The sequence below is a fragment of the Carettochelys insculpta genome, chromosome 15 (genome assembly GCF_033958435.1).
Source record: "Carettochelys insculpta isolate YL-2023 chromosome 15, ASM3395843v1, whole genome shotgun sequence".
NCBI lineage: Eukaryota > Metazoa > Chordata > Testudines > Carettochelyidae > Carettochelys > Carettochelys insculpta.
This window is the reverse complement of record NC_134151.1, coordinates 1,538,606-1,564,439: the sequence shown is the minus strand read 5'-3', so window position 1 is coordinate 1,564,439 and position 25,834 is coordinate 1,538,606. Positions and strand designations below refer to the sequence as shown.

At 51.4% G+C, this 25,834-nt stretch overlaps 2 protein-coding genes across 2 annotated transcripts in view; both read left to right on the top strand.

Annotated features, from left to right (window-relative positions):
- The window catches only part of LOC142021357 (protocadherin gamma-B5-like), a 151,263-nt gene that overhangs the window by 34,887 nt on the left and 90,542 nt on the right, over window positions 1-25,834 (top strand). The gene's annotated exons all lie outside the window — the stretch shown is intronic.
- On the top strand, window positions 9,872-25,797 carry LOC142021351 (uncharacterized). The gene is given in 6 exon segments (XM_075010059.1): window positions 9,872-12,363; window positions 17,397-17,485; window positions 17,582-20,057; window positions 22,082-22,364; window positions 22,367-24,630; window positions 25,573-25,797. Coding segments are annotated over 6 exon segments (7,758 nt in total). The 5' UTR covers window positions 9,872-9,942.

Genomic DNA, 25,834 nt, shown 5'->3' with positions numbered 1-25,834 from the left:
TCGCATCCTGTATCCGCCGGCGGGGTCGGGGTCGGGGTCGGGGTCGGGGTCGTTGGAGCTGGTGCCTCGGTCGTCCGAGGCGGGTTATCTGGTGAGCAAGGTGGTGGCGGTGGACGCGGACTCGGGGCACAACGCGTGGCTGTCGTACCACGTGGTGCAGGCCACGGATCCGTCGCTGTTCCGGGTGGGGCTGCACAGCGGGGAGGTCCGGACCGCCCGCGCCGTTTCGGAGAGAGATGCTGCGAAGCAGCGTGTGGTGGCCCTGGTGAAGGACAACGGGCAGCCGCCTCTGTCCGCCACCGTGACTGTGAGCCTGGTGCTTGCGGAGAACTTGCAAGAGGCGGTTCCGGAAATGCGCGAGCGGGCGGGTGAGTCGGCGCCGGAGGCGGCTTTGCAGTTCTACCTGGTGCTGGCTTTGGCCCTGATCTCCTTTGTGTTCCTGCTGACGGTGGCCCTGGCCGTTGCCATGAAAGTGCGAAGTTGGCGGAGCCCCAAATTACTTCAGTGTTTTGGTCCGGAGCCTTATTCCAAGTCGGGCTCCATGTTCCCCCCCAACTACGAAGATGGGACTTTGCCTTATTCCTACCAGCTGTGCTTGTCTTCAGATTGCAACAAGAAACCTTCTGCGCAAACGGCAGAGAATGTTCTGTGCGGTGACAATTCTGGGATATTATTTATGGGGAGTGGAAGTAGCATCTTACACGTCGAGGAGACGGCTGGAGAGGTGAGCTTCCGATTTCATACCCGTGTTCACGACGTTTTTAAATTAAGTGCTAACTTCTTTCAGGGTGTGGAGGTGCATCGTGAAACTACATGGAGTAATTTTTAGCCTATGTGATATGCATCACTGGAGTCTCTGAAATAAGAATGAACAGTGATAAATCAGAGAAACATAAAATCCTCAGGGGACCTCCCAGCCCCTGTACTGAGAAATTGTTGAAACTTTGGCCATTCATGACAGGCAACAACTGTCTTGCAGTGATTCTAGACAGTGGGTGCACTGTTTGGACTGTGGCATTGTCTCTTTGGGTGCTCCAGTCTGTCCTATAGCCCAAATAAACTTGCCTTTGTGATAGATGGTGCCTTCCACCATCATCACAGCAGTATTGAGGTTACTCCCAGTCTCAAAAGGATGAGTCACTTACCCTGTGTCCATTGCAGTTTGTCTCACATCAAAGACCAGGCTAGTAGCCAAACCTGTAATAAGCTGTCTAAGTCTTTATTAACTGGAAAGATTAAAAACAGGTAAACATATACAGGCAAGGGAATTACAGTCCTGAGTTTCAAAAGACAATAGAAGCTCATCTACTGAGTAAGTTCTGTGTGTTCCTTGGGCCTAATCCTGGCTAAGCAGTGGGGGTCTTTTACTTATGTTAGTACTCCTGGTCAGTCAGAGCTCATAACTGTAGAACAGCATAAATACAGAGTTGCGGGTTCTGATTCCTTGTTAGGGCTTCTGAATCCTTCCCTGTTCTGCTTGAAGTTACAAACTCAGGTGTTGAGAGGCATTCACTTGCGAGTCTCCTGTTCCTGAGGAATTGGGCAGAGAAGGAAGAGTAATAATCAGAGGTTTTTGTCTTCTGATGTTCCAGCAGAGTTGCTCAGGTGTTCATGGGCCTTCTTTCCCAAGCAGAGCAAAACATCTTTGGTTGGAGGATAATATTTAACATGAGGCTAATGCTTCGCTCCAGTCTGGTGATTTACAGAGTTACAGAGACTTATGATACGGATGCCTATCTATTACCTTACCATATTGGATACAGATTATACAAGCAAAGTTAATGCATGCAGCAATTGACAAGCATTCAGCAATTCCAAAAGCTAAGCCCATTATTATAATTCTGATTCCTATTTTCACAATACTAACATACAGGTGAACCATGCTGATGAGGCATGACATAAGATGGCACCTTGTTTGCCAACATCACACCAGGTGTTTGTTCAACCTGTTCTTAAAAACCTCCACTGATGGGGATTCCATGACCTCCCTTGGAAGCTCAGGAAGTATTTAATTGCCCTAGTAGTTCGAAAGGTTTCCCCAGTCTAACCTAAATCTCCATTGCTACAGATGAAGCTATTTATTTCTTGTCTTCCCTTCAGTGAAGATGGAGAAGAGCTGATCACCATCCTCTTTTTATAATATCCTTTAACATATTTGAAGACTGTTCTCAGGTGGCTTTTCAGGTCTTCTTTTCACAAAATTAATGATGGTCAGTACATTTAACCTTTCCACATAAGCCATGTTTTCTAAATATCTCATATTTTTATTGCTCTCCTGTGGAGTCTCCAGCTTCCAACATATTTCCTGAAGTGTGGTGGCCAAAACTGGACACAATAATGATGCTGAAACCTCAACAGTACTGAACTCAGGGGGACAATTATCTCTCATATTTTGTATATCAGACTCCTGTTAATACACCCCAGAGTGGTGTTAGTCATTTTCACAGCTGCATCACACCATTGACTCATATTCCATCTGTGATCTGCTATAATCCCAAGATCCTTTGCAGTACTGATACTATCTAGCCAGGTATTCCCCATTTTTAGCCGTGCATTTAATTTTTGTTCTTCCTAGGTCAAGTACTTTGCACTTGCTTTTATTAAAATATCTTCCTATTTGAAGAGATTGTTTTCAGTTATCACCCTGTGTCCCAAAGCATTTGCAAGCTCTCCCATATTGGTGTCATCTCCAATTTTTATAATCCTGCTCCATTACCAACTTCATTATTGAAAATATTGAATCGCATTGCACCCAGGAGTGAACACTGCAGGACCCCACTAAATAGGCCCTTCCAGTTTGTAAATGAACCATTGAACTCTTTGGCTGTGGCCAGACTACCCCCACCTTTCGGAGGGGTCATGCTAATGAGCCACTTCACCAAATGCTAATGAGGAGCTTCCATGAATATGCACCACCTTGTTAGCATAATGGCGGCCACATGACCTTTGCAAGTGCCAGGTTCGATACGCACGCCACCTATGTAGCTGGGGGCCTTTTGAAGTGACTCCCCTGATTTTGAAAGCCCCTCCTTCCCAAAACCAAATGAGAAGAAGGGGCTTTCGAAATCATGTTTTCTTTTTCGAAAGGCCCCTGGCTACATGGGCAACGTGTGTTTTGAAACCAGCACTTCTGAAGTGCACACAGCCATCATTATGTTAATGAGGCACTGCATAGTCATGGAAGTGCCTCATTAGCATCTGCCAAATTGGCTCATTAGCATGCCCCCTCTGAAAGGAGAGGATAGTGTGGCCACAACGTTTGAATAAGGTTTTTCCAGTGGTTCTGAATCCACTTTATAGAAATTTCATCTAGATTAGATCACATTTTCTGAGTGTGCTTGTGGTAATGTCATGTGGGACTGTGTCTAACCCCTTCCTAAAATTAATATATGTCACATCTACAGCTTTGTCCCAATCCACAAGGCCAGTAACCCTGTCAAAAAAGGCAGTAGGTTGGCTAGCATGATTAGCTCTTCACAAATCTGTGCTGAATATTCTTTGTAATCCTGTTGTCCTCTACAGCCTCACAAACTGATTTTTTGATCATTAGTTTCCATATATGTCCAGGTATTGAAATTAGTCTGGCAGATCTATAATTCCCTAGGTTTTCCTGTTCTGCTTTTCAAAGATAGGCACTATATTTTCCTTTTCCCAACCTTCTGAGACCTCATCCACTAGGAGTTCACAAAGATAATTGCTAACAGCTCTGTGATTGCTTCACCTTGTTCCTTATGTACTCCAGGATGAATTTTGTCAGGCCCTTCCAACTTATTTAAACCTTCTTTATCCTGTTTGCTCCCTATTTTGGCTTGTGCTTCCTTTGTACAACTGCCTGCGGTGACACAGGAATATAAGTTCCAGTCTCACAAAAGACCATTAGGAACCAGTGCACAAACCCTGAATTGGTTGTGAATTCTGTACTCAGATTTCACTAAATAAATATCAGGTGTAAACTCCTCAGGCGCTATGACAGTCTTTACATGGAGTCACAGCTCCTTAGGCTCTCTAATCTGTTTCCGCACCCCGTATTTCTCTGTAGGTTCTGCTTGTAAGGTTTCAGATAAAAACTCATAATTTGCTAGTCATTATTGTATTTGAAAAATACATATGCCAACATTTTATGGGAAGTTATAAAATTCTCCAAGATGATGTTATAAACACCTGTTCTACAGCTCTGCCTAGGCACAAATCAGGCCCATCCTAAACAAAGGAAGGAAATATTTACTTGTAATTTATATTTAAATAGCAAACAGAGTCGTCAAGCAGGGAGGGAAAACAAATGAAGTTCCAACATTTGAAATAAAAAAAAACATGGAATATTCTTCCACATAGACTCTTTGTTGATTTGGGTCACAGCTGGAAATGTTTTTCGAGAGGGAGACTGACACTATAAAAAGAAGTGACAAGCACCCCCAAAGGATATTTCTCTTCCTGTTTACCTCATAGTTGGCACCTGAGAAGCCAAAGGATGCTGGGGGAGAGGTCCTGATATTGGTCAGAAGTTTGCTGAAGCATATGGTGAGAGTGCTCTGTAACTAAGTTTCTTCAGTAGATACTAGTAAGCACTTTATCTTTAAATTTCTTGTAACCATTTCTGACTTTTATGCCACAATACTCTTTTTCATTTAAAATCTCTCTGATTGGAGTTAGTAAACTTGTATTTGCTTTTTTTTTTAATCCACTGTTTAAATAGAAGTGTCTGAGACAATCCCTTTAAGATAATAAGATTCCATACTATTTTCTTAAGGAAATTATGGACTTAATATATCCATGCTGTTCAGGAAAGGTCTGTGCAATATAGGACATACATTACTGGGGAAAGATCTGGGACTTGGTGTGCATTGTGGTCATTGTACAGTATAGCCAGGGCTGGTGAGACCCAATGTGTACCTGACAAATAGTTACACACAGATTTTCAGGGAGCAGCTTACTTGCTGGAATACTCTTTGTGAGTGGCCCAGGTGGGAGCTACTACAGCAGAGAACTGTATGGGATCCAAGGCTGAGGGGCAGGAGTAACACAGCTCCTAACTAGCACGGATTGTGCTCTGTATGTAACAGAGGTGCCTGCTTGCATGACTTTCCTTCATAGGAAGAAGGACAGAACAATAAAAGTCTTTGTCCTCTTATTGATTAAATGTAGAGAAATTCCAGTTGCAGAGATCCACAATAGAGTATCTGGTATCAGTGGGCCTTTCTGGAAAGGTCAGAACACTTTCTGTTGAAGATCAGCTCTTCAGGTTAGATGTCATTTGTCTACTGTGTGATCAGGACAGTTTGCAGTTGTGATTTTTAACATTGTCTCCGTGAGAAACTGCCAGCTCTCCTAAATGCCTTAGGGTCTCTTTCTGAACGTGTTATAAAGTTTGCTTTTTTAAAAATCCTTTTTCCTTATTCTGCTACCCTTGCTCCTTCTATTCTTTAAAACCATGACTCTTCTCATTTCATGATCACTCTGACCCCTATTGTTTTCCACCATAAAATTTGCTACTAGTTCCTCCCTGTTGGTCAGAATCAAATATAAAATGTCATTCTTTCTGGAAGTGATATCCACAGTACACCCCAGCAATTCAAAGTAATGTTATATCCATTTTAATGGTGAGGAATTGAATACAAATGAAAGGCCTTGCCACAGATCACAATGGAAATCACTGACAGAAAAAATAGAGTTCAAACCTCCCAAGTCTGAGTCCAATGTTTTGTCTACAAATCAACTCCTCTTGTAATGGAAGAACATTCTATGTTTCATTTCAGAGAAGTTGCTTAGAATGACTGTATTATCCAGAAGTATTAATTTACCACCACTAAGATGTACTTTTTGTAATGATAAAAAGCCTTAATGTAGTTATTCAGTGTAAAGATTTAAAAGAATAATTGAATTGCCGCTGTAGGAGAAATCTCCCTTTCATGACAACAACAACAATGAAATAATGGCCATAATGAGTCAGACCAGTAGTCCATGTTGTCCAAAATCATGCAGCTGGTTCCAGAAGAGGGACATTATTGAGTTATATATTCTCAGTAGTTCAGTCTCAACTTCTGGCTCCTACATGTTCAGGGACACCCAGAGCATCATTTTCATCCCTGATATTCTGGCTAATAGCAAATGGTGGGCTTTTCCTCCATGATCTTATCGAACTCTCTTTTTGAACCCAGTTATATTTGTGGTCTTCAGAGCACGGATAGCAATGCATTTCACAGATTGACTGCATTGTGTATAGTCCTTCCTTAAGTTTGCTTAAAGCTGCTGCTTATTAATGACATTGGGTGACCCCAAATTAATGTGTTTTGTGAAGAAGTAAATAATACTCCTTTATTCACTTTCCCTATGCCAACCATAGTTTTATAGTGCTCTGTCATATTCTAAAGTCCCTCTACGCTATGCTGTGCAGCCTGTCAAAGACCATGTAGGCACTCAGCATTGTGGCAGAGAGAGGTGTCTATCTCCTGGCTCCAGCCCCAGAGGTACTTCTAGAGCCATCCCATCCATTTGAGGGTTTGAGGTGGTTGACCTGGACCCTGCTTCAGGAGGACACAGGGCCTGGGTATCATGGGGGCGAGTGGCAGTGCCACTGTCACCACTGCACTTTGCTCTGCCTTGCAGGCTTCCGGAGTGTCTGGGAAGAGGGAGGCTTGAGTGATTTGGCAAAGGACAGACTGGGTGTGGGGGCAGAGCAGAAGGAAGAGCCCCAGACCTGTTGTGTTGGGGAAAGGCACCTGTCCACCAGCCTAAGTGCTGCTGTGGGAAAAGGCTTGGGGTGGGGTCCTCTGTGCTGTAGCCTTAGGCAGCCTGCACCCCAAACTCTTCACCCTTAGCTCTACCACAGTCTACCACACACCCCTTGGAGGCCTCAACCCCCTCAACCCAACCCTCTGCTCCAGCCCTTTCCTACTCCAAACCCCTTGGCTCCACCCTGCCACACTTCGCCTCCATATTGTTACAGACAACAAAATTCATTCTGCCCAGTCATGAGAAATAGTCGAGGGAGCATTGATCCTATTCCAGACCACCATTTGTCTCATTTCTAAACTGAACTGCCCCAGTCTTTGTGATACCACCTGAAACAAAGTCTGTTCCAGATCCCCAATCATTTCTGTTCCTCTTCTCTGCACCTTTTCTAATTCTAAAAACTCTTGAGACTGGAAAACCAGAACAGCATGCAGTATTTCATGTGTGGGTGTATCAGGGACTTATGTTGGTGTACTATGATATTTACAGTCTCATTATCCATTGGTTCCTAAGGTTCTGTTAGCTTGGTGGACTTCCATTGCTCATTGAGGAGATATTTTATAACCTTTTTATTTAAATAAAATTTAGTAATTTGAATTAAACTGCCGTCAGTTCAGCTCCAGTTGCTGCATTTTCAAGTTCAAATGATTAAAAATCTCCTCTTGTGCTTCTCTCAAATGTGGAGATTCTTGGAACACACAAAGCTCAAGGATAGTGACCACAAGTGAAAGATCTTATCTGCACTACAAGTTTTACTATATATGAGAGCTCATGCAGTGACTCAGACTGTCGTCAGACTGACACCCTCAAAGATATTCCAGCGTTTGTCTCAACAGAACATCAATGACAGAAGTTTGATTCCTGCTGAGGCTGTCCCATCGGGTCTGCCCTTTGAGTCATCCCACTTCTACCGAGCCCTGAATCTCCTTTGTGTGCTTGTTCTGACCATACAAAAGACTTTATGGATATACATGAGGCTTGCAACACTCTTTTCCTTATCTGAACTCCCACAGCTCAGAAATATTGGATTCAAGTTTTTAATAGGTTATTTCTTAGTTCCTCTGATTCTCATTAGTATTTATGCATAACATGTACAGCAAAATTTAAATCTTGGAAATCTTAACCTGTAACCTTTGCAGTCCAGTCATGCTGTACTTATATGCCTGTTACACAGTCAGTATTTTCAATATGCAGCCTTATACTTCTGTAATCCTACAATTTAAGCCTTTTTAGCATACATTGGTTATATACTCAATGGTACGTGAATTATCCATACCATCACGTAATGATGAACAAATGATAATATAAACAAATTGGCTACAATTTTCAGAGCAATGTCCTTGATGACGCCACTATCTATTATTGAAAGGTAAGAGCTAATTTAGGCCCCAACATTTTTTGTGTAATAGGGACTTTTCCCCATGTTCATGACTTTGCATTTATCAACATTGAATTTCATCAGCCGTTTTGTTGCCTCATCACGTAGTTTTCGGAGATCCATTTGTAGATCTTCATCCTCATCTGTGGATTTAACTGCCTTTAGCAATGCTGAATTCTTTGCAAATGTTTCCCCCTCGTTTCCAAACAATAGCTGACTGTGTAGAACCACACTAGTCCCAGTACAAATCTTGGGGACCCCACCTCTCTGCACGTGGAAGACTGACCTTCTTACCTTTCAACCAGTTGCTGGTGCAAGAGAGGACATTTCCTGTCACCCCAAGATTGTTCACTTTGCGTGAGAGTCTTTGGTATGGGACTTTGTCACGCGGAAAATGTGTAGTACAAACACTTTACTTCAGAGCGATTTAAAATTTCTCATGGGCACTTTCCCCTTCTTTGGCTCCCTTTTTGGAGTCAGGCTCCCTTAGTTACCAAGTGTCCAAATATTCAGTGGTCATGTGAGGATGCAAACTTTTGGATTCTATTCTTAAAAGTCCTTGTGTAGAAATGTGGTTATACCATCTTTTAAGGGCTGGTTTCTCTACTCTTTCAAAGCTAGAAACAAGAGCTGAGTACCACTGGAACACTGTAACTCCTTCTCCATACCACAGACCGCGCTCTGATTTCTGCAGTACAAGATAGGAGGTCCTCAAAGTAGCACTGGCCTATGGCTGACCATTGAGTGCTGTGGGCTTGGGATCGGTGCTTGTATTGCTTTTTGAGGACGGGAAGTACATGCATCACTACAGAGGGGGAAGGGGCATTGCTCTGACGAACAGTTTTTAAATAACGGGTTTAAGCTTTTCTGAGGTTTATAATGTGAGACGTTATTACGGAAGAGGCACTAGTGAGCAGAGGGTTCAAAAGTGTATAACCAAGGACAGGACATGACAGTACATGATTGTATTCACCCTCTGTCTCTGCAGTTGATCACAATGACATTATTCCTGCCTGTATTGTGCTAGTGTGACTTGGTATTTGGAGAGTGTTATATCTATATCAGTAGCTATATAGACATGTAGATTCACCTTGTTTTAGCAGCATTTGCAGTAAATTCCCCTGGCCTTAAATATTATAAACTGAATATGAAACTTGCCGGACGGGCGCGTGGGTGCTGTTAAAAATCATTGTATCTCACCGAAGAGCCAGAGGCATCCTGCAGGCGGCGGTCCGGAATGGTGGCTTAAGGAACAGCCCCTATTGGCTTAAGCGAGAGAAAGGAACGAGTCAGATGTGGAGGCAGAGAAATGCGGCAAGGGATGTACAAAGCCGCTGTGAGGTGCTGCCACGGTGTGAGCGTCGCAGCCGCGGGAGGCACCGCCGAGGAGCGCCCGGGGCGGGGCGGGGCGAGGCGGAGCGGAGGAACGTGCCCCTTCCGCCGGCAGTGGACTCGCCTCTGGACGAAGCTCTGAATTTGTAATTCAGAACCGAAGTTAAACGAAATGTTTCTGGTTAACCCCCCCTAATGAGCAAAGCCGGAGTCGGTGCCACAAAACCTCCCGCGAGAGGGAGAAATCGGCGCAGCCGCGGGGCCAGCCCGCCAACGAAGCCGCGGGCAGAGCTCGGAGGCGGAGGCCCTGCAGTACGGGGCTGGGACTCTGGGCGCCGCTGTTCACCACTACGGGAGAGGAAGGCGCCGAGCGATCCGGGCGGAGCAGCCGCAGTTGCAGGGCGCGGGGCTGCAGCTAGCACCGCACGGGCGGATCCTGGGCGGCCGGGCTCTGGGGGAACCATCGGCGTCACCGGACACGATCAGCCCCTCTGCACACCAGCATGGGGTCGGCAGACGCCCCCAGACCCCGGCCCTGCACGGGGCCAGCCCGCTTCTGCTTTGCGCTGCTTTGGCTCTGGGAGGCGGCTTCCGCTCAGACCCGCTACTCCGTCCCCGAGGAGCTGGCGGAAGGCTCCGTGGTGGGGGACGTGGCCCGGGACCTGGGGCTGGGTGTGAAGGAGCTCTCGGACGGCGGCGTCCGCCTGGTTCCCAAAGGGAGGGCGCAGTATTTTGCTGTGAATGCCCAGAGCGGCCGTTTGGTCACGGCGCAGAGGATAGACCGGGAGCAGCTCTGCGGCGGCAGGGAGCCGTGTCTCTTGCAGCTCGAGATTATCACTGAGCAAAGAATGAAGCTGTACGGAGTGGAAGTGGAAATCACAGATATCAATGACAACGCGCCCCGCTTCCCGAGCGAGGAGATGGCGTTAAAAGTCCGCGAGAGCGCAGCGCCGGGCCGGCGGTTTCGGCTGCCGGAGGCCCAAGACCCGGATTTAGGGATTAATTCTCTGCAGAGCTACCGGCTGAGCGGGGACGCGCACTTCTCCCTGGCTGTGCACGCGGGAACGGACGGAGGGAAATACCCCGCGCTGGTGCTGGACAAGGCTCTGGACCGGGAGGAACAAGCCGTGCACACTCTGACCCTCACCGCCACTGACGGGGGAGAGCCGGTCCGCTCCGGCACGGTGCAGGTCCGCGTCACTGTCCTTGACGCCAATGACAACGCCCCGGTGTTCAGCCAGCCCGGCTACAAAGCTCATGTTTTGGAGAATGTGCCCGCCGGCTCCAGGGTGGTGACAGTGACAGCGACCGACCCGGATGAAGGAACAAATCAAGAGGTAACATATTCATTCAGAAAAGTGACTCCCGCAGCTTCCCGCGTGTTCCGCCTGGACCCCCGCACGGGGGAGGTGACGGTGGCGGGGAACTTGGACTTCGAGGAGGCTGCAGGGTACGAGATGGAGGTGGAAGCGCAGGACGGGGGAGGCCTGTTCGACATATCGAAAATTGAGATCGTCGTTACGGATGTGAACGACAACGCCCCAGAAATCGCTCTCAGGTCGCTGCTCAGCTCCGTCCCCGAGGACTCGCCCCCCGGCACCAGCATCGCCCTATTAAATGTCCACGACCCAGACTCCGGGGAGAACGGGGCGGTCACGTGCTCCATCCCCGGCCACCTCCCCTTCCAGCTGAGGAGATCCTTGGGCAATTACTACAGCCTGGTGACGGAGCGCGCCCTGGACCGGGAGCAGGTGGCCGCATACAACGTCACAGTGACCGCCAGGGACAGCGGGACTCCCCCTCTGTCCACGGCCATCACGATCCCGCTGCGCATCATGGACACGAACGACAACGCCCCGCTCTTCGACAGAGCGTCCTACAGCGCCTACGTGCGGGAGAACAACCCCCGGGGGGCCTCCGTGTTGTCCGTGCGGGCCACTGACCCCGACTGGGGGGAGAACGGCCGAGTGACTTACTCGGTGCTGGAGGGTGAGGTCCGGGAGCCTCCGCTGTCGTCCTTGGTGTCCATTAACTCGGAGACTGGGGCTGTGTACGCGCTGCGCTCCTTCGACTACGAGCAGGTGCGGGAGCTGCGGTTGGAGGTGCAGGCTGAGGACGGGGGTTCCCCACCGCTCCGCAGCACCGTGTGGGTGAGTGTGTTGGTGGTGGACGAGAATGACAACCGGCCGCAGATCTTACACCCGGCGGCGCCCAGCGATGGGTCGACGGGAGTGGAGTTGGCCCCGCGCTGGTCGGAGGCCGGCTACCTGGTGAGCAAGGTGGTGGCGGTGGACGCGGACTCGGGGCAGAACGCCTGGCTGTCCTACCAGCTGCTGAAGGCCACGGATGCGGGGCTGTTCTCGGTGGGACTCCACAGCGGCGAGGTGAGGACGGCGCGGTCCTTTGGGGACAAAGACGCCCCGAAGCAGAGTGTGGTGGTGCTGGTGAAGGACAACGGGCAGCCCCCTCTGTCCGCCACGGCCACGGTGAGGGTGGCGGTGGCCGAGAGCATCTCCGAGCTGCTGTGGGATCTGAGCAGCCCGTCGGGTCCTGCGGAGCCCCCGTCCGGGCTGAGGTTGTACCTGGTGGTCGCTGTGGCCTCCGTGTCCTGCTTGTTCTTCAGCTTTGTGCTGGTGCTGGTGGTGCTGAGGCTGCGCAGGTGGCGAAAGTCGCAGGTGTTTGAGTCGTCGTCGTCGAGTGTGAGTGTGAGCGGCGTTCCCGTGTCGCAGTTTGTGGGGCTCGATGGAGTCCGGGCTTTTCTCCGCTCCTACTCCCAGGAGGTGTCGCTCACCGCCGGCTCCCGAAAGAGCCAGTTCCCCTTTCTCAATTCAAACGTTGTAGTTAGTCAGCAGCCGTGTGAGGTGAAGGACCCTTTTCTAATGGCTGAAGAGTTCGAGAGTAACAGGGATCAGACGGCCACTCAGGTGAGCTGACATTTGTTCATCCTTGTGATTGATGTTTGTAAATGTAGGTAACTGTTGATCTCTCGCGAATGGGTGAGTACGTAGCTTTTTGAGTGGGTATATTAGAAAATAGTTTTCAGTGTGCAAGTGTGTTTGGGAGCGGGAGGATTATTGTATAGGTGATAATCCCAAGCAGGAGGTAGGATGCTATTGGGAGTTGAGCTGTGGCCAAGATAATCTTCAAAGTATTAGGCTGGTATGTACATAAATGTATTGTATTTAATAATGTATTTGCTTTATGAACCCCTTTAGAGAGCAGATTTTCTAATTCCTTTATCATGATGTAGCGACCTACTCCAAACTTGAGTCTTCATTTAATCTGTGATATTACATTAACTATCCTAGATAAACGTATTGACATTTTCCAGAATTTTTAGAAATATTGTTACCATAGAGAATAAACATGGTAGTGAAGGCCAGTGTGTTTCAGCAGCAACACTGGTCTCAACATTAAAATTTTACCTATCTATCCACCTGTCTGTCTATCAATCTATCATCACTGTATTTACCTCCTAATATGATTCCATGACTTCCCATATTGTAAATAATGGACACTTGAAATTCATAGTTATGAAACTAATCCATGTAAAGGTGTAATTAAGAAGAAGAAATTATCTGTACATTGTTTTAAAGTTTTCTGTGGGTAATCTTATTTTGTATTACATTTGCACGTTGTGAATTTGAGAGAAATTGATTATGTGACACTAATGTGTTTTAATATAATGTAGTTATTTAATAGCTAATTCTACTGCGCTATTAGTCATGTTTCATTAAAGCACTGGAAAATGTTTCCACAGCATATTGTTAAAGCAGACAAACAAAGGAAAGAGCAATAAGTTGCATGCAAACAAAATGGGACACGACTGTCTAGGAAGGAATACTATGGAAAGGGATCTAAGGCTCATAACAGAGCTGAAGCTAAATATGAGTGTAACACTACTTTGGAAAAAAAGGAACAACATTCTGAAAGGTATTGTCTGGAGTATTGCTATAAAGACACTATAAGTAATTCTTACACTTTGTGTGTGGACTGAGCCATTCATCAATGGATTTCATCTGCTATGACAGCGTTGGTGAGAAACAAAACCAACCCTTGATCAGCAGAGCCGGTTACAGATGTCACATAAAAATCTGCCAACTCTGGGCATTGTATGTTCTTTTCAGATCCTACACTTTTCCTGTGGTGCCTGGATAAGTTGAATCTTGATGCATTCGAGAGCCTGTAAAATGGTTTGTCACCAGGACAATCTGGCCTGAGCTAGAATTTGCAGATCACTGGGAGATAAACTTCATCTTGTCCTTTGCAGATGTCCTTATAGCTCTTACACTGACAACCAGTAGAGTGCTTATCATGAGCAAGCTGGCCACAGAAGACCATCTTTGGTATCCATGTATCATCCATCCTCATAACATGGCCAGTTCAGTGAAACTGTTTGTTTGTAAGCATGGCTTCCATGCCCATATTACCACACAGCTTAAGAACCTCTGCCTTAGGAATTTTGTCTGATCAGTTCGCGTGGGCTATCTTCCTCAGACAGCGCATGTGAAACTGATTGAGTTTTAAAACATGGTGATATATTGTCCATGGCCCTGAGCCATACAACAGGATATTCAAGACAATTGTTTGATAAGCTGCTAACTTGGTATGTAGTTTAGCGCCATGGTCATTTCACAGGTATCTGCTCAATCTTCTGAAGGCAGTGCTGACTTTGGCTAATGGAATTCATATATCCCACGTGCCATCCTTGAAAGTAACTACCAGCGTCATTGAAAAGTAGATACTTAACAGGAGAGGAGCAAGGACATATCCTTGATGTGTACCAGGTGATATTTCAATAGATGCTGATATCTCTCCATTATTAAGGACATGATCTTGCATGCCATCATGAAAAGATGCAACAATATTGATAAATTTTCAGGACAGCCCGTTTGCCCAGGTACTTTCTGGAGCCCATTTCTGTTTACTATGCCAAATGCCTTGATCAAGTCAATGAAAATCACATAGAGGCCCTGATGTTGCTTGCTTTTATCTGTCTGGCTGTAAATACCATACCAGCAATGCCTCTGGTGGCACAAAATCCACACAGTCTTTTAGGAATGATGTCATTTTTGAAAACAGGTAGTGAAAGCTATTTGTAAAGGATTCAGGCTAGAATCTTACCAGCTCTAGAGAGCAGAGATACCCCAGTGGTTGTCACAGCACCCATGGTCACCTTTTCTCTTGAATATATGTACAATCAGGGCATCTTTGAACTCCTGATGGACTAGCTCCCTCTCCCAAACGGTGATAAATGGATGATATGGTACCTCAGCTGGCCACTATCAGCCTTATAAATTTCTGATGGAACTGCATCACTACCAGGTGCCATTCCAGATTTCATCTCATTAACAGCATTCTGTACCTCACTCATCAAGAGTTGGTGGTATGGCCAGCTGTGAATCATAAGTCCACTGAGGAATCTCTTCAGGAATGCTGCTGTCAGAAGTTGAGATCTGGTTTAATACTTTATGAAAATGTTCAGCCCAGCAATCAAGGATTTTAGCACTGCCTGTGAGGCCATCAGCAGAGTGCACTGCTGTAGAGCCATCAATGCATGGCCAATGACTCTGCCTTCAGCCCATCACAGAATGCTCTAAAATCATTTCTGCCAGCTGCATCCTGAAGTTTACTGCTTTATTTTTCTACAACTTCTATTCTACTCGGCACCGATTAGGCCTCAAGTGGGATATTGTGTCCACTTCTGGGCACCACTTTTTAAGAAAACTGTGGACAAACTGGAGAAAGAACAAAGAAGGAAAACAGAAGTGATCAAAAATGTAGACGACACTCCCTCTGAGGGGCGATTGAAAACTGGGCTTGCTTAGGCTGGAGAAGAGAAAACTGGGAGGGGACATACCAGTTTTCAATTAAGTTTTCAATTACGTAAAAGGCTGTAATGAGGAGAAAAACTAAGATTTGTATTTCTTAACTTCCTGAGGTAGGACAAAAAAGCAATGCTTTTAAATTGTAACAAGGATGTTTAGGTTGGACAGTAGGGAAAAGTTCCTATCACGGTGGTTAACTACTGGAATAAATTCCCTCTGGAGGTTGTGGAATCTCCGTCACTGGAGAATTTCAACAGGAGGTTAGACAGACACAAGTCAAGGATGATCTAGATCAATACTTAGTCCTGCAGAAGACTGGACTAGAAGACCCCTTCCTATGCAATGACATCTATGAAAAGGTTATCCAAGAGAATTTTTTCTTAGAAACAAACTGTACAGTGCATAGGCAGATTTTTAGGAAGTAAAGACAACTTCAAAAGGACAATACGGATTAACACCGAAAAGTGGTTCTGCTCAGATAATAATTTTTTTTTGCATGGTCCGCACCATGTGGCCGAGAAGTCAACAACTACAAGCTTATCACCAGCAGCTTTCAATTCAGATTGAAATTCTTCCAGGCTCCCCACAGACTTCACCATCGTTGCTGTCTTTCTCGTGCTTACTCATCAACACCCAATTATTCCTGCAACGCTCGTGCCAGTAGCCAAGTTGTTCAGGACAGTCAAAACCAAAAGGGATTGTGAAGAACTACAAAAAGATCTCAGCAAACTGAGTGATTGGGCAGCAAAATGGCAAATGAAATTTAATGTGGGTAAGTGTAAGGCAATGCACATTGGAAAAAATAACCCAAATTACACGTACTACATGATGGGGTCAAATTTAGCTGCGACAGATCAGGAAAGGGATCTTGGAGTTAGAGTGGATAGTTCTCTGAAGACATCCACGCAGTGTGCAGCGGCAGTTAGTAAAGCAAATAGGATGTTAGGAATTATTAAAAAAGGGATAGAGAATAAGACAAAAGATATCATACTTCCCCTATATAAAACTATGGTACGCCCACATCTTGAGTACTGCATGCAGATGTGGTCTCCTCACCTCAAAAAAGATATATTGGCATTAGAAAAGGTTCAGAAAAGGGCGACTAAGATGATTAGGGGTTTGGAACGGGTCCCATATGGGGAGAGGCTAGAGAGACTGGGACTTTTCAGTTTGGAAAAGAGGAGATTGAGGGGCGATATGATAGAGGTATATAAAATCATGAATGGTGTGGAGAAAGTGAATATAGAAAAATTATTTACCTTTTCCCATAATACAAGAACTAGGGGACACCAAATGAAATTGATGGGTAGTAGGTTCAAAACTAATAAAAGGAAATTTTTCTTCACACAGCGCACAGTCAACCTGTGGAACTCCTTGCTGGAGGAGGCTGTGAAGGCCAGGACTCTATTAGGGTTTAAAAAAGAGCTTGATAAATTTTTGCAGGTTAGGTCCATAAATGGCTATTAGCCAGGGGTAAAGTATGGTGCCCTGGCCTTCAGTACAAGGGCAGGAGATGGATGGCAGGAGATAAATCACTTGATCATTGTCTTCTGTTCTCCTTCTCTGGGGCACCCGGCATTGGCCACTGTCGGCAGACGGGATACTGGGCTGGATGGACCTTTGGTCTGACCCAGTATGGCCATTCTTATGTTCCTTATGTTCAGATGTTTCTTGTTATTGTATTTCACCGGCTGTAGCTGGTGCCATCCTTGGTTAAAAATTATTCTGTAAAACGCTTTAGCACAATCATTTTCTGAATCTCCCCCATGGGAGTGTTGGCGTAGATTGTGATTGTAGCATGGACAATGCTGTAGATTATAGGCGTTCTTGCATGTGTCATTACGCAGAGACAGGGCCGCCAGACATGCGTACCTGAGATTAGCACTGCCCATAAATAAGCACACACATACCTCGTCGAAAAGCATTTGTAACCGATGTCAGGAAACCCGGGTGTTTCTACTTGAGGAAAATGCTGTTACGGTAGTTCGTGTTGAACGTAAATGCAAATTAAAACAGGCAATACGAAGCAAACGCCACGATTGTGACTAAGCCGCTCCGCCGCCGTGTGAGGTGGCTGCGGCTGCAGTTCTCGGCTGAGGCGCGGAGTGCCGCTGTCGGCCAATGCGCAGCCGGGGACGCAGCCGGAGATCCACCGGAACCGCCCGCGCTGCGGTGGCTCCGTCACACGGCGCAGAGCGGAGGAGCAGAGACTTGCCCGGCGCGGCTGAGAAACCGGGGCCGCCGCAGAGCGCCCAGTGCAGCCGAGCAAAGCCCCCGGACTGTGCGCGCTCTGCGGGCTCGGCCATTTCTGCAGCCCGGAGCGGTTCCAAGCCCCGAGCGCAGCGGAACAAAGAGCGATGGAGACCGCGGTGGAACCCGGGCGCCGCGAGCCGGGCCGGGCGGTCCCGCGGCAGGTACCGCTGCTCGCCTTCGTGCTCGCTGTGCTCGGCCGGGCGGGCGCGGAGCAGCTCCGCTACTCGGTTGCCGAGGAAATGCCCCCGGGCTCCCTGGTGGGGAACCTCGCCAAGGACCTGGGCTTGGACGTCAGAGACCTGCCGCAGCGGAAGCTCCGGATCAGTTCGGAACAGCCGCACTTGAGCGTGAACGGGGACACTGGCGACCTGCGCGTGGCCGGCCGGATAGACCGGGAGGGGCTGTGCGGGGAGACCCCGCTGTGCGCGCTGGCGCTCGAGGCGGTGGTGGAAAAGCCCCTGAATGTTTTCCACGTGACCGTAGCGATCCGGGACATTAACGACAACGCCCCGCGGTTCCTCCAGAGCAGCACCGACCTGGAAATCCACGAGTTAGCGCCGCCGGGGGCGCGATTTCCACTACCCCGAGCGGGAGACCCAGACGCGGGGAGCAACTCGGTGCAGCGGTACCAGCTGAGCCAGGACCCGCATTTCACCCTGGCGGTGAAGGAGAGCCCGGACGGGACTAAGTACCCGGAGTTGGTGCTGGAAAAAGCTTTGGATCGGGAAAAGCAAAGCTCCCACCACTTGGTGCTGACGGCCGTGGATGGGGGAGACCCGGCCAGGAGCGGGACGGCTCAGATCAGGGTCAATGTCACCGACGCCAATGACAACGCCCCGGAATTTACTGAGGAGATCTACAAAGTCAGCGTGAGCGAGAACCTCCCCCCGGGCTCCCTGGTGCTGCAGGTGACAGCCACGGACAGGGACGAAGGGTCACACGCCCAAATCACGTACTCAGTCAGCAACGCTGCGGGCACCGCCCGCGCCGTGTTTCACTTGGATCCGGAGAGCGGCAGACTGAGCAGTGCCGCGGGGTTGGACTTCGAGGGAACACGGACGTACCGGCTGGAGGTGGAGGCCCGGGACGGGGGAGGGCAAACGGCGCACTGCAAAATTCAGGTGGAAATCCTCGACGAGAACGACAACGCCCCGGAAGTGACGTTGACCTCCGTGTCCAGCCACGTGCCGGAGAGCGCGGAGCGCGGGACCGTGGTAGCGCTCATCAGAGCCCAGGACCGAGACAGCGGGAGGAACGGAGCGGTCACGTGTTCCATCCCGGGGGCTCTGCCCTTCGCCATCCAGCCCTCCGCCCGCAGCCACTACCGGCTCGTCACCGACGGGCCCCTGGACCGGGAGCGCACCGCGCAGTACAACATCAGCATCACCGCCAGGGACGGAGGCTCCCCCCCGCTGTCCGCCCACACCAGCATCCTGCTGCAGGTCTCGGATGTGAACGACAACGCCCCAGTGTTTGCGGAAGCCTCGTACACCGCCTACGTGGGCGAGAACAACCCGTCGGGGGCCTCCATTTTGCGGGTGAGCGCCTCCGACCGCGATGCGGAGCGCAACGCGCGAGTGACTTACTCCATCGTGCGCAGCAGCGTGGCGGAGGGGCCCGTGTGGTCCTACGTGTCCCTGAACGCGCAGAGCGGGGCTGTGTACGCGCAGCGCTCCTTCGACTACGAGCAGCTGCGGGCGTTCGAGCTGCAGGTGCAGGCGGCAGATGGCGGGTCCCCGGCTCTGAGCAGCAATGTGAGCGTGCGGGTGTTTATTGTGGACCGGAACGACAACGCCCCTCGCATCCTGTATCCGCCGGCGGGGTCGGGGTCGGGGTCGTTGTCTTTGGAGCTGGTGCCTCGGTCGTCGGAGGCGGGTTATCTGGTGAGCAAGGTGGTGGCGGTGGACGCGGACTCGGGGCACAACGCGTGGCTGTCGTACCACGTGGTGGAGGCCACGGATCCGTCGCTGTTCCGTGTGGGGCTGCACAGCGGGGAGGTCCGGACCGCCCGCGCCGTGTCGGAGAGAGATGCTGCGAAGCAGCGTGTGGTGGCCCTGGTGAAGGACAACGGGCAGCCGCCTCTGTCCGCCACCGTGACTGTGAGCCTGGTGCTTGCGGAGAACTTGCAAGAGGCGGTTCCGGAAATGCGCGAGCGGGCGGGTGAGTCGGGCCCGGAGGCGGCTTTGCAGTTCTCCCTGGTGCTGGCTTTGGCCCTGATCTCCTTTGTGTTCCTGCTGACGGTGGCCCTGGCCGTTGCCATGAAAGTGCGAAGTTGGCGGAGCCCCAGATTACTTCAGTGTTTTGGTCCGGAGCCTTATTCCAAGTCGGGCTCCATGTTCCCCCCCAACTACGAAGATGGGACTTTGCCGTATTCCTACCAGCTGTGCTTGTCCTCGGACGCCCGGAAGAGCGAATTTACTCTCCTGAGCTCTAATGTGCAGATGGGCGGGAATATTCTCTGCGGCGACAGTTCTGGGACCGCGCACGTGGGCAGTGGATTTAGCAGTTTACATGGTGAGACGGAGACTCTCGGCGAGGTGAGTTTGTTTTCATGTCTCCTGGTACCGTGTTGGGGATTAGCCCGTCCTTGAGACACTGCCTCGGTGTCCAGGCTTCTGCTCTGAGCCCATGGCCAGAGTACTGAAGGTCCTGTGACTTGCTCTCAGGTGCATGACAGCAAAAGTGATTCCCGTTTTATGGATCAGGGCCTGAGACCCCTGTGGAGAAATGAGCTTGGTATGTTCTGAGATGGAGCCCAAGAGGAATCTCCCGCGTTCTAGGGCCTCACCCGTTCCCTTCCCCAAAAGTCGCTCTTCCCACCCAGGCGCAGCTTTTCCCGCCTTGGCAAAGGTTTAATTTAAATACCCGCGGTCAGGAGCGGTATCATGCGCCTACTCGCCAAACGACTGCGGGAAAAAAGGGGCTGCCTTGAACTGTAGTGGGCAAATGTTCATTTCTGCTCTTTCCTGTGTTTCTTTTAAAGACTTGGCCTTTGTTTAAAGGGCCAAACAATGTAGCTGGAATCCCAAGAATAGGTATTTAGTTATTGTTTGTGCCGTGTCCTGCTTGTCTTGTGTTCTTCTGAGAGCATGAGCGTGGCACGCGGTGTCCCATAGAGAGAAACGTTTGATTACTTTGTTACTCATCTGTGTCAGCGTAATGAGGAAATGATGCAGGCAGCTTCAGTCAGTGGGCTAAACGCGTAATGTTTTACAGTAGCGTATATTGGATGAGGCCCCTCATTAACCTGGGGGAAGTTGTTTCACGGATGCGTGGGCTGTTGAACTGTCATTGGGCTATTTTGCGGCCTTTGCCTGCACTTGCCAGGCCGCGTTCTCTTAGCTACCGCGAATGCAAATATTCCGGGGACAATAGTGGTCCATATATATTGGTAGCGTGTAATTTAAAACCTTGTTATACGTAAAACTGGAATGGGGATGGGGCGGTTCTCCGCCCTCCCCAGACCTAGGAGCAATGCTGGCTCCAATGAGGTTAAACTCTTCCTCTGAAACAAGGCAGCTCTACTGATAACCACCAGGGCGCAGAGACATGGGCGCACCTGTCCCTGCGGAAGAGGAACTATTAGCCACCGCGCGTCCCGGGCAGTTTCAGTCGGTCAGGGCAGGGGAAGGGGCGTAGTCCAGAATTTCCTTCTTTAAGCTGCTCGTTCAGAAATTCAGATTGTTGAAGGGCCCTGGGGGCTGCGAGTGCGAGAACATGTCCTGCCGCAGCGGAAGTGGTCCAACAGGCCTGAGAACTTGAAGGCTCTTGTGCTTTAATTGGTCACATTGCTCTGCAGTCTTTCGGCTGGACTTTACCCCCGCAGATCGGGCGCGTGTGTCTGTCCCCTTTCCTGTGCGGACTTTGCGTGCGTTCCTCTTCCTGCGCTGCGTGTTACAGCCCGCAAGGCGCAGCTTCCTTTGCCCGCTTTCGCGGCAGCCTGTTGACAGAGCCCACCCAGGGACCGCGCTCCTCAGGCCGCTGGATTGCCATGGCCTCAGTTAAGCTAGTAACGAGTGTGCTGAATTCATGGCGGATTTGCCTGAGTGGGAGCACGTGAGATGCGAGCAGAGCACTGTTCAGTGCGAGCGGGGTGCAGGTCCGGGGCGGGGTTGCTAAAGCGGGACGTCCGTGCCGCACGTCTGCGCACTCAGTGACCGAAACGCGCCTCGGTTCCCGGTTAGAGGCCAGTGTCCCGTATGAAGAGAGAGCAGTAGCTGTGGGGAGCCTGGTCGCGGGGCGCTTCCCGGCGAAGGGACCCGGCTTACAAGGGCGTTGTCAGTAACTGACAGGAAACCGTCAGACCCGCCACCGCCTGCACCGGGCGCGCTTGCCGGAGTCCGGGCTCGTCAGCAGCCGATCGCGGCGTGGTTAAAACCGCTGCTGTCGCTGCGGGTGCGCCCCGCGGCAGTGATTGGTGGAGGCGCTGAGCGCCGCTGTTGACCAATCAGCGAGAGAAACGCGCCGAGCGATCCGGCAGCCGCCGCAGTGGCGCGGCGCAGAACCCAGCGATCCCAGTCGCTCTCCGGGCCTCGCGGCGCCGCACATCCCGGGGCCTTAGGGCCTGCAACTGGCTTCTCATTCGACTCCCCATCTGCTCGGAACCGTGTGGCCGAGGGTACCCCGGAAACGGACGATCCCAGCCGGAGAGCCGGCGGCGAAGCTAGCGCGGCCCGGCATGGCTGGGGCCCAATGGCTGCGGCCCGGCACAGCCCGAGTCCTCATCTGCCTTGCGCTGGTCGCCCTCTCGGAAGCGCTGGCTGGGCGGATTCGCTACGCGGTGCCGGAGGAGATGCCGAAAGGGTCTTCTGTTGGGGACGTCGCCCGGGACCTGGGGCTGCGGCCGAGCAGTTGTCGCAGCGCGGCGTCCGGGTCGTGTGCGGGGGTAAGACGCAGCACTCTGCTTTGAGCTCCAAGAGCGGCCGTTTACTCACCGCGGAGAGGATAGACCGCGAGCGGCGCTGCGGCCGCGCGGGGCGGTGTCTGCTCAGCTGCGAGCTCCTCGTGCAGGAGAAAATGAGGCTTTTCCTGATCGAGGTGGAAGTCGCGGATGTTAACGACAACGCGCCCGGCTGCCCGGCCCAGGAGTTCCATCTGAGGGTCACGGAAACTGCAGCGCCGGGCTCGCGGTTTCCTGTGCGCCAGGCAGAGGACCCGGACGTGGGGCGGAATTCCACCCAGAGCTACCGGCCGAGCGGGGACGCGCACTTCTCCCTGGCTGTGCACGCGGGAACGGACGGAGGGGAATACCCCGCGCTGGTGCTGGAAAAGGCTGAGGACCGGGAGGAACAAGCCGTGCACACTCTGAGCCTCACCGCCACTGACGGGGGAGAGCCGGTCCGCTCCGGCGCGGTGCAGGTCCGCGTCACTGTCCTTGACGCCAAAGACAACGCCCCAGTGTTCAGCCAGCCCAGCTACCGAGCCAGCGTTGCGGAGAACGCGCCGGAGGGTTCCCGGGTTCTCACAGTAAAAGCCACGGATCTGGATGAAGGCGTCAGCAGGGAGGTGACGTATTCCTGCCACACGATCAAAGACAAAGACCCCCAGATGTTCTGCCTGCACCCCCAGTCGGGAGAAGTCACCGTGGCGGGCAAGCTGGACTTCGAGGAAGCTGCAGGGTACGAGCTGGACGTGCGAGCGCAGGACGGGGGAGGCCTGTTCGACACGTCCAAAATACTGATTGAGATTAGCGATGTGAACGACAACGCCCCGGAGCTCACAACCGCCTCGCTCGTCAACTCCATCCCCGAGGACTCGCCCCCCGGCACCGGCATCGCCATCGCCCTGTTAAACGTCCACGATCCAGACTGCGGGGAGAACGGGGCGGTCACGTGCTCCATCCCCGGCCACCTCCCCTTCCAGCTGAGGAGATCCTAGGGCAATTACTACAGCCTGGTGACGGAGCGCGCCCTGGACCGGGAGCAGGTGGCCGCATACAACGTCACAGTGACCGCCAGGGACAGCGGGACTCCCCCTCTGTCCATGGCCATCACCATCCCGCTGCGCATCGTGGACACCAACGACAACGCCCCGCTCTTCGACAGAGCGTCCTACAGCGCCTCCGTGCGGGAGAACAACCCCCGGGGGGCCTCTGTGTTGTCCGTGCGGGCCACTGACCCCGACTGGGGGGAGAACGGCCGAGTGACTTACTCGGTGCTGGAGGGTGAGGTCCGGGAGCCTCCGCTGTCGTCCTTGGTGTCCATTAACTCGGAGACTGGGGCTGTGTACGCGCTGCGCTCCTTCGACTACGAGCAGGTGCGGGAGCTGCGGTTGGAGGTGCAGGCTGAGGACGGGGGTTCCCCACCGCTCCGCAGCACCGTGTGGGTGAGTGTGTTGGTGGTGGACGAGAATGACAACCGGCCACAGATCTTACACCCGGCGGCGCCCAGCGATGGGTTGACGGGAGTGGAGTTGGCCCCGTGCTGGTCGGAGGCCGGCTACCTGGTGAGCAAGGTGGTGGCGGTGGACGCGGACTCAGGGCAGAACGCCTGGCTGTCCTACCAGCTGCTGAAGGCCACGGATGCGGGGCTGTTCTCGGTGGGACTCCACAGCGGCGAGGTGAGGACGGCGTGGTCCTTTGGGGAGAAAGACGCCCCGAAGCAGAGTGTGGTGGTGCTGGTGAAGGACAACGGGCAGCCCCCTCTGTCCGCCACGGCCACGGTGAGGGTGGCGGTGGCGGAGAGCACCTCCGAGCTGCTGTGGGATCTGAGCAGCCCGTCGGGTCCTGCGGAACCCCCGTCCGGGCTGAGGTTGTACCTGGTGGTTGCTGTGGCCTCCGTGTCCTGCTTGTTCTTCAGCTTTGTGCTGGTGCTGGTGGTGCTGAGGCTGCGCAGGTGGCGAAAGTCGCAGGTGTTTGAGTCGTCGTCGTCGAGTGTGAGTGTGAGCGGCGTTCCCGTGTCGCAGTTTGTGGGGCTCGATGGAGTCCGGGCTTTTCTCCGCTCCTACTCCCAGGGAGTGTCGCTCACCGCGGGCTCCCGAAAGAGCCAGTTCCCCTTTCCCGATTCAGAGAATTCAAACATTGTAGTTAGTCAGCAGCCGTGTGAGGTGAAGGACCCTTTTCTAGCTACTGAGAAGTTAATCGTTAGTAACGGGGATCAGTTCTCAGATCAGGTGAGCTAATATTTTGGTCTCTCTTTTGTTTTAATTACGATAAATGCTCCTGTGAGTCTGTTACACGAGTCTCGGTAGATTTCTACTTCATTTGCGTTTCGGTTGGGGGTATGGTAACCAGTGGCCTCTTTCTTTAGTACGTATAAATAATGTGGGCGGTGTGTGAAAATATTCCAAATAACTTTCTCAGTTCCCATGAAGTGAGGGTGGGTGGCAACCCTGGCTCTGCCTTTATCGGGGTTAGGCGAGGTGGATCTACGTCTGTACTTATGTTTATGTCTCACGGGGTGCGGCTGTTTCAACACTTTTCCCTTGCACCGTGGGATGGATTTGGCGCAGACAGGTGTATTGGGATCGGTTTCACCTCCTTGGCATTTGAGGCACTAGAAGTTACTTCTGGGAACCTTTTACTGTGTTTTTGTGGCATTGTGCAAGAGATCTCCGCCTCCTGCGCGTGTACAGTTCTCTTTACAGCACTGGAACTTTTTCTTGGTTGATTTAGAAACGCTTCGTGTGAGTGGACACGTTTATCTGAAGGAAAAATCGAAGACGTACAGTGAGGCTCTAAGGACGATTGTTTCGCTCAGAGGTTTTCCTGGAGGTTTAGGGCCCGGCAGCCGCTGATGTCAATTTCGTACTAAACTGTGGCCTTGTGTCCAGCCCTAGGTCAGTACCACTGGGAGCGGTTCCGCATATCGGCCGTGTGCCAGGTGTGATTCTTGCAGCAGAAGTTGCTATAAATGTTGGCAAGTTCGTCTCCTTCTGCACGTACATCCCTGTGTGCAGAGACACGTCACCAATCCGCCCCAGCACACGCGCACGAATGGCAGGGAAATGAACCTCGGCACACTCCCGAGACGGATAAATACACGTGTGCCCGCGAGCAGCAGGCAGGCCGCGAGATTCCCCTCCGCGCTCCGGTTCGCTTCCTTGCAATGGCAGACACCCATTGCCAAACGCTGCGGGAGCAGAAACCCTCCCACGATCGTCACAGGAACGGAAGCGGCGCCCGAGTACCCCTGCAGTTCTCGGCTGAGGCGCGGAGTGCCGCTGTCGGCCAATGCGCAGCCGGGGCTGCAGCCGGAGATCCACCGGAACCGCCCGCGCTGCGGTGGCTCCGTCACACGGCGCAGAGCGGAGGAGCAGAGACCTGCCCGGCGCGGCTGAGAAACCGGGGCCGCCGCAGAGTGCTCTGTGCAGCTGA